The following is a 7,837-nucleotide window of genomic DNA, read 5'->3' on the forward strand; positions in this document are numbered from 1 at the left end:
TGGTCATGGTTAAAAATATGCATTTTACTTTCCTCGTATTCGAAATGAAAAGTAGAGTGTTTAACTCGGGTGAAAGGCACTCATTTCAGCCTCGGACTATTGGCGCTCTCACTGCGTTCGAGCGCCAAAATACCTCGACAGAAATTAGTGCCTTTCATCCCTTGGTTAACAATCTACTATTTCGGGACAGTCCGTGGAATGCTCCAATATTGATTGCGCGTGCTATATATAAAAACCTATTACTCATTCTCATCATGACCTCGGCAATGAAGATAAATTGTATAGCAACAGTCTTTGTATACTGCCGCTTGTAACTATAGTTACGAGTTAAAATAGACCATAACATCCTTATAACTTTACGATCAATGTCGGTTGATAATATCTATCGTATTACATTTGGAATATTGTACCTATACATATGTATTTATGACTAGCTTGAATAATAAAATTGTTTGCGCTTAAATCTAACAATGCGCTCTGAAGCAGGGACCGGACAACCCTTTCCGCGATAAAACCCTTTCAATGGGCGACACTTAAACACGGTTAACACATTGAAAGACTTTCCCTTTTGAACTGCAAGCCCATTCATACCCTTACCTTTGACTAACCCTTACCGAAAAGCTAACCAAAAATAAGGCTAGCTCTTAATAAGGGTTACCCTTATCTTTAAGCGCTTTTTATAAAGGTTTCCCTTTGCGTGAAAGAGACAGGATTAGTATATATCTACGGTAGTGTATGAAAAGGAAAGAAAATACGTGCCTAGTTAAAGAACGCCGCCGTCGCCGCCGACGATCGCTCGGATTCGAAGTAATGTGTGCTTTATGAACAAGGTAGACGACTTAAATTAGCACGCTTATATGCTAAAAGGGAAGCCCTTTATAAGGCTAACCCTTATAAGCAATATGCAAGGTGTTAGTGAGCGGATGATAAGGGTTTTGTAAGGGTATTTGGGCTACCGATTACTCAAATGTGGTAGCTTTATATAAGGGTTTTTAAAAGCAAAACAAAGGGTTTTGTCTGGCAAAGGGTATGATGAGTTAAGCCTTATGCAATACCCTTATAAAACCCCGATAAGGGATAGCGGGCCGGTCCCTGTTCTGAAGCCTATTTGAAGTATTTGAACGTAGTAACTAAGAACTTCTCTAGTAAATGGCTCTCGTCTTAAGCGCGCTCCAGACTAGAGTCGATTTCGCTGATTAGTGAGCTAGACTCCACACTCGCGTTCGCGGCTTTGCTCCTTTGCGTCTGGACGGGCCTGGGGCGAGTTTTGCGAATGTGTATGTTAGTTTGATGAATAAAATAAACACAAAAAAATTATGCAGCTTTATTTAACTTTACACAAAGATAAAATTACTGATTATAATATATACACACATAACATGTAGAGTCAAAGAATTTCCTGCTCATTTTGTACATATTATTAAATTGTAAAACGGGACTGACGCGTATTTAAGTTAAGATTTACCTCCGACGTTTCGAGGACGGCGTTGTCCCCGTGGTCTTGGAGAAGACTGGCTAAAGTTGACATCAACATCTAGCCGCGCGAGTTTTTCGAACTACCCGCACTTGTTCGGAGCTATCTTCACGCATGTAGGAATAAGATTGACCCCGTTGACCACGAACGCTGTAAAGAGTTCGAAACGTCGGGATGTATTATAAATTCAATATACGCGATATAATCCGTTTTCATAGTTTTATTACCCGCACTTGGTCTTGTTTATCAGCTTGAACTTTGCGCACTAGGGATGTTACTCTGTCGACACACAACACTAACGATATTCGATTTATCGACTGTCGACATTCGTTTCCGCTTACATTTACTAATGACTTAAGTCCCGTTTTACAATTTAATAATGTGTAGAAATCGTGAAAGTTTAAATCAGCATTTGGTACATTTCTCACAGTCACAATGGTATGAGGTGATGGAGGAGATGAAAGTGGGAGGACCCGCGTGAAATCGCCTTTTCATACAAACGTAGTTCTTATTTTCCTCCCTGGATATTAACATTATTGAAAACATTTTGACACAATTTGTTGTATATCGACCACAGCTAAGCCCCTACGTTTCTTCTTTTCGAATTTTCAATTATTATAAACGTTATTCCACCTGTCAAATATGTATTTTGTCTCACATTTTGCTTAATGAGAGAAAGAGAGTAAATCACTATTGGACATATATAGATATTGGACAGATGGAATCTGTTTATCGCTCCTAATTTTTCCTATAATCAAAAAATCCAAAAAAGTCAAACGTAGGGGCATAGCTATGGTTAATATACATCAAATTATGTAAAAATATTTTCCATAATGTCAATATCCAAAGAGGAAAATGGGGACTACGTTTGTATGGAGAAGCGGCCGTCCTGTTAACTCTTAGGGCCAGTTGCACCAACCACGATTAACAGACCGATTAACGTCAAGCAGCAGAGAACTATGAAACTTTCCATACAATAAAATTTAGCGAACGGTAAAACGGTGACAGACGGTTTAGTGCAACCGACCCTTAATATTCGGTCTCGGGCGCGGCGTCAGCGTAGACCTTGACCTTGGGGAGGGAATAGACGGTCTGCACGAGTTTTTTGAAGGCGGGGTAGCGCTTGTCAAGGTCGGGGGCCTGCAGCATCACCTTAAGGTATTCGTAGATGCCCGCAAAAACGAAGTCGCCCCAGGTCAGCTGTAATATAATACATAATACAACATTAACACTAGACATATTACTTCGTAAAGACGGGCATCGGCACTACCAATGATAGATATAACCAGGCATCGTAAACTGCGAGCGAAATCCATTGAAACGACGTACTTTGACTTGACAACAACCCTAGTACTTCAATGGATTTCGCTCGCAGTTTACGTTGCCTGGATATAACTCCGTAATAGATGGAATATGGATACAGTCTAAGGAAAAAACGTGCCTCGAAAATCAAGAAAATTTGATTCCTCGATCAGATGGCGCCACTACCTTTGCCTTTGGCCTACTCTCGGATAGGTGGCGTTGACGGTGTCGTTTGTTATTTAACAATTTTAACGCATTTCAGTGAAAGAACATGGGTCAAAATCATATAAAAATAATTAATGCAAATAAAAAAATCATTTATCCATATATAAATACATTTTATCGTATTTTTATACATCTTCATTTTTAGTTTTAATCGTGTGTCGGTAGATGGCAGTGAATTTACTGTGGTTACAAAATTTACTATGACAGTACCGCTCTAGTTCTCTTCTCTTCTCATGTTTCGGAGAGCCTAGGTCTCCATTTTCAAGCACTAACAGTACCTGAGTGAGTAGCGGTCACGACGGATGGGCGTCACGTACTGCGGCGGGTATAACGGGTTGGATATGTCTCACGATAGTTTAAATTCGGTCCATACTAAATTGTTGCATAAATTTATCAGAAACCTAAACTATTAACTGCACGACATTGTGAATAATAATGTAAACAAACCTTGCCCAGCGCGAGGTGTCCGTTGTTCTCCTTCAGGATCTGGTCGAGCTTGGAGACGTCCTCAGTTGTCCTTCGTCAACAACAGGCCTGACTCCTTCACAGGAACAACAATTAACTGACCTTGCCCAGCGCGAGGTGTCCGTTGTTCTCCTTGAGGATCAGATCGAGCTTGGAGACGTCCTCAGTTGTCCTTCATCAACAACAGGCCTGACTCCTGTGAGAACAACAATTAACTGACCTTGCCCAGCGCGAGGTGTCCGTTGTTCTTCTTCAGGATCATATCGAGCTTGGAGACGTCTTCAGTTGTCCTTCATCAACAACAGGTCTGTGAGAACAACAATAACAGACCTTGCCCAGCGCGAGGTGTCCGTTGTTCTCCTTTAGGATCATATCGAGCTTGGAGACGTCTTCAGTTGTCCTTCATCAACAACAGGTCTGTGAGAACAACAATAACTGACCTTGCCCAGCGCGAGGTGTCCGTTGTTCTCCTTCAGGATCATATCGAGCTTGGAGACGTCTTCAGTTGTCCTTCATCAACAACAGGTCTGTGAGAACAACAATAACAGACCTTGCCCAGCGCGAGGTGTCCGTTGTTCTCCTTCAGGATCTGGTCGAGCTTGGAGATGTCCTCAGTTGTCCTTCATCAACAACAGGCCTGACTCCTGTGAGAACAACAATTAACTGACCTCTCCCAGCGCGAGGTGTCCGTTGTTCTCCTTCAGGATCATATCGAGCTTGGAGACGTCTTCAGTTGTCCTTCATCAACAACAGGTCTGTGAGAACAACAATAACAGACCTTGCCCAGCGCGAGGTGTCCGTTGTTATCCTTGAGGATCAGGTCGAGCTTGGAGATGTCCTCAGTTGTCCTTCATCAACAACAGGCCTGACTCCTGTGTGAACAACAATTTACTGACCTTGCCTAGCGCGAGGTGTCCCTTGTTCTCCTTGAGGATCTGGTCGAGCTTGGCCAGCATGCCAGGGTACACGTTCTTGGAGTAGTCCTCGTGCTTTTTGGCCTTCAGGGCCGCGTCGGGCTCGTATTCAACTTGTGCTGATTCTGTTGGAAAAATATTAATTGACCTTCCTGTAAGGCAGGCCATGTACGACGTATGCACCCACAGAGGTGGGCTAAACTAGCCACGGAGTAAACGCCGGCATGATCGGCCTAAGAGGAGATGGCGGGACGACCAGCGCATTTCTCAGCAACTGGACGGATACTACAGTTAATCGGGAAGATTGGTAGTCTAGGGGGGGAGGCCTTTGCCCAGCAGTGCGATACTTTATAGGCTCGTTAAAAAACCTTCCTGTGAATATTTGCTCCACTATGTCGCTGTGGTTTTCGCAATGTGTAACTAGAAGACACAGTAGTCACAGATGTAACCAGGCGTGTAACCAAGTGGGCAGGGTATAATCATAATCATTTATTTGCACATAAAAAGGGTTTTACATAGATATTATAAAAGTTACATGGTCTTTGTTTTTAGCTGTTTGTGTTGTGTGTTTTGTTTTTAGCATGTGGCCCGAAAAGACTGCTCATGGTGCAAAATGGCTGGTAGAGTTAAAAGACCTTGGGCAGTCGCGCCTAGCAGTGAAGCCAAAAATGCGTTGGTATGATGATATCAAAAGAACAGCTCGAAATGGGCACATAGTGCGCAAAGCAGACCAGAATGGCAAGAATTGAAGGAGGCCTACATGTCTAAGATTAAAAAGGGCTAAGAAGAAGAACTAGAAGACATCTATACATTCGTAAACTTACTAGTTCTGATTTCGTTGATGAATTCAACGTTCTGATCAATAAGGAAGTCCTCCTCGATGTTGGATCCTGCCAGGCCGTGCTTGCGGCCGAGGTAACGGGAGATGGGTATGCTCTGCGCGTACTGCTTGCCCTCAACCACCATCACTGGCATCTGGCCGAATGGGGTTTCTGAAACAATCATACATTATTAACCCCTTATTATTCATTAAATATGTACCTGATGTGATGGTTAAATCCTGGACCAGTAGCGCTCGAGCGCGCGAGCTACGCAGTACTCTTGAGGAGAGTTTCAATGTGATTGAAAATAATTAATTATAATTGATAATTCAATGAATATATATATACCTATATTAGGTAATCCGTATTTTTTGACATTTAGATTTTTATTCTAGAAAGTTTCTAGACTAGTATATTTTTATACAATTTTGGTGTTTGACGATCCTTTTGTGAAATTCTTATTATTAAGTTTGACATATCTATAATAATTCAATGATTTTAAGAATAATTTAGATTAAGGTAATATTGGTAAAACTTGACAATTTAAAAGTGCTTGTTGCTAGGCCTATTTGAATAAAGAATATTTTGACTTTGACTTTGTACTAGTAATTTCAGCAAATTGTTTTAAATGAGAGCGTATTAACTTCGATTGTCTGGTGGCAGCTAGGTTCGTGTGACTTCTCAGAAACACGTACACGGAGAGCTAGCTACGGAATTAGGTTTGCAATTTATAGAGCAATGAAATCCCTCTAGTTATTAGTGTGTCATACTATCATTGTGTGATATAACATCTAATTATGCTAATTAGCTGTTAATTCGAATATAACATTGCCAGGCGTTTTAATTGGGGGAAAAGTAGTGCCAGTGACCACTGTCACACCCACCGCTGAACAGCTGCCAGGCGCCCGGATTAATTGATAGTATAACACACTAACTAGAGGGATTTCGTTGCTCTATAAATTGCAAACCTATTTCCGTAGCTAGCTCTTAGACCAACGGCTTTGTGATAAAATTACCGTTTTGGCCATGAAATTGCAAAAAATCAAGCCACTAAAATTTCCTGTTTTTCTTGCAGATATTGGTTACACACGATGACACGATGTTCCAAAGTTGTCATAATCATAAACAATGACTAGCACATTATTTTGTTATAGCATCCGTGATTTGTGATTTCACAATTCATGCATGCAACGTGATATCAAATATTATCACTATTTATCATGATTGTAAATATCGTAGGTCAGCAGGTTGGCAGTCAGCGGCAAAGGCACCCTGCATACAAATTTCTGTAAATTTGTATGGACGTGGGGCACCTTTTCTCTGCAGCTACCTAGACGAGATAATAAAGATAGGGGGGCGTGACGTGGTTTTCATATGGCCACTTTAGAGTAGGTGGGTGAATCGATTATTGTTGTTATTTTCTCTACATTTCTTCTTACCTCTTTTTGGAGTGACGGATGACAATATTAGTACAACAAATAACAAATAAATGCATTCCGTAAAATGGGGTGAGTAGGTTTCGCGGGGAGAGTTGGGTTACGAATGGGGAGAGAAGGGATGAAAGGGGGGTGAGATGAGATTTTAAGGCTACTGCTACAAAATTAATGTATTCCAATTTAAAATGGAGCTATAAGTACCTAGTACCCAGGTAGCAAAATGACGTCAGCGACGTCATAATTACGGCATTATTACGTCATAATGACGTCGCTGACGTCATAATGACGTATAAATGCTACTGGGGTAATACTCATAATAATAAAAAATCGATCCAACAATCTTCCAAAATCACCTTTGTATGAAATCCCATCTCACCCCAATTACGAGGGACTACGGGGTGAGCTGGGATTTCCTGTTTATGGTCAAAGTTATGAAATGGAACTACCCAAAATAAAATAAAAACTAAAATACAAACGTCCAACACTTATTTTATACACCATTCAGTTTGCATATGTAAAAATAAAATGTTATCGAGGTTTGAATGTCAGTTTTGTCCCTACTCACCCCATTTTACGGTTATTAAAAATTGGCTTCATACGGCTTCCACTATCATTTATCATTTATTTTCAGGCATGGCCCATAGAAGTGTTAGTAACAAAAAACTTAAATACTAATGTTAAACAGTACAATTAATTAAAACCTACCATGCAAATCAATATACTTAGAGCTAGGACTAGGACCTAGGACTATTAGCCTGCTTAGGAACTTACTAGGCTTGAAGTTGGGCCAGTCTTCAAGCGTGACCCTGTTGTCCTTCCAGTCCTCGCCGCCGTACGCGAGCAGCATGCGGATTGACTCGCCCAGGGCCTTGAAGTCGCCGAAGTAGTAAAACTCGATTTGAGGCATTTTGGCTCTGGAAGAGGTTACGATCAATTCAGTGAAATAATTATCAGTGTTTATATTGATACCTATCAGAGCAAGTGAAAGGTTCCAAAATTGAACCACGTAGTGGGTCTGATCGTTGAGAGGGATTTCCGAATTTCGGAATCTTGATCGTTGCGAGCTTTTCAGAGTGCTGAGGGTGTAAGGGGGGTTGAAGGTACCTTTTATCAGATTTTTTCTCATATCTCGAATAGCATTATAAACGTGTCACTTTCAGCCCGCTTCGTAAACAGACTCAATTTCAAAGCATGAGAAAA

The 7,837-nt window shown here is 41.1% G+C and overlaps 1 protein-coding gene across 2 annotated transcripts; it reads right to left on the reverse strand.

The window, feature by feature from the left end:
- Positions 1-2,482: 2,482 nt before the first annotated feature.
- On the reverse strand, positions 2,483-7,554 carry LOC134746509 (glutathione S-transferase 2-like). 2 transcript variants are annotated; one of them, XM_063680919.1, is made up of 4 exons: positions 7,409-7,554; positions 5,205-5,372; positions 4,363-4,505; positions 2,483-2,674 (listed from the first exon to the last, which is right to left on the reverse strand). In XM_063680919.1, the coding sequence occupies exons 1-4, from the start codon at positions 7,542-7,544 to the stop codon at positions 2,504-2,506; spliced, it is 618 nt and encodes a 205-aa protein (XP_063536989.1). In that variant the 5' UTR covers positions 7,545-7,554; the 3' UTR covers positions 2,483-2,503. The 2 variants fall into 2 exon arrangements, 1 of the variants encoding a protein (XP_063536989.1); XR_010128239.1 differs by lacking the exons at positions 4,363-4,505; positions 5,205-5,372; positions 7,409-7,554 and adding an exon at positions 3,449-3,508 and having other exon boundaries at positions 2,534-2,674.
- Positions 7,555-7,837: the final 283 nt, after the last annotated feature.

Source organism: Cydia strobilella, chromosome 13 (genome assembly GCF_947568885.1).
Source record: "Cydia strobilella chromosome 13, ilCydStro3.1, whole genome shotgun sequence".
NCBI classification, from domain to species: Eukaryota; Metazoa; Arthropoda; class Insecta; order Lepidoptera; family Tortricidae; genus Cydia; species Cydia strobilella.

What these genes read in the sequence shown, in the direction of transcription:
- LOC134746509 (XM_063680919.1), bottom strand. Translation starts at nt 7,544, where the DNA reads ATGCCTCAAATCGAGTTTTACTACTTCGGCGACTTCAAGGCCCTGGGC. An exon ending in CTGGCCCAACTTCAAGCCTA is followed by an intron (nt 5,373 to 7,408) that starts GTAAGTTCCTAA and finishes TGATTGTTTCAG; the next exon opens with AAACCCCATTCGGCCAGATG. An exon ending in CATCAACGAAATCAGAACTA is followed by an intron (nt 4,506 to 5,204) that starts GTAAGTTTACGA and finishes TTTTTCCAACAG; the next exon opens with AATCAGCACAAGTTGAATAC.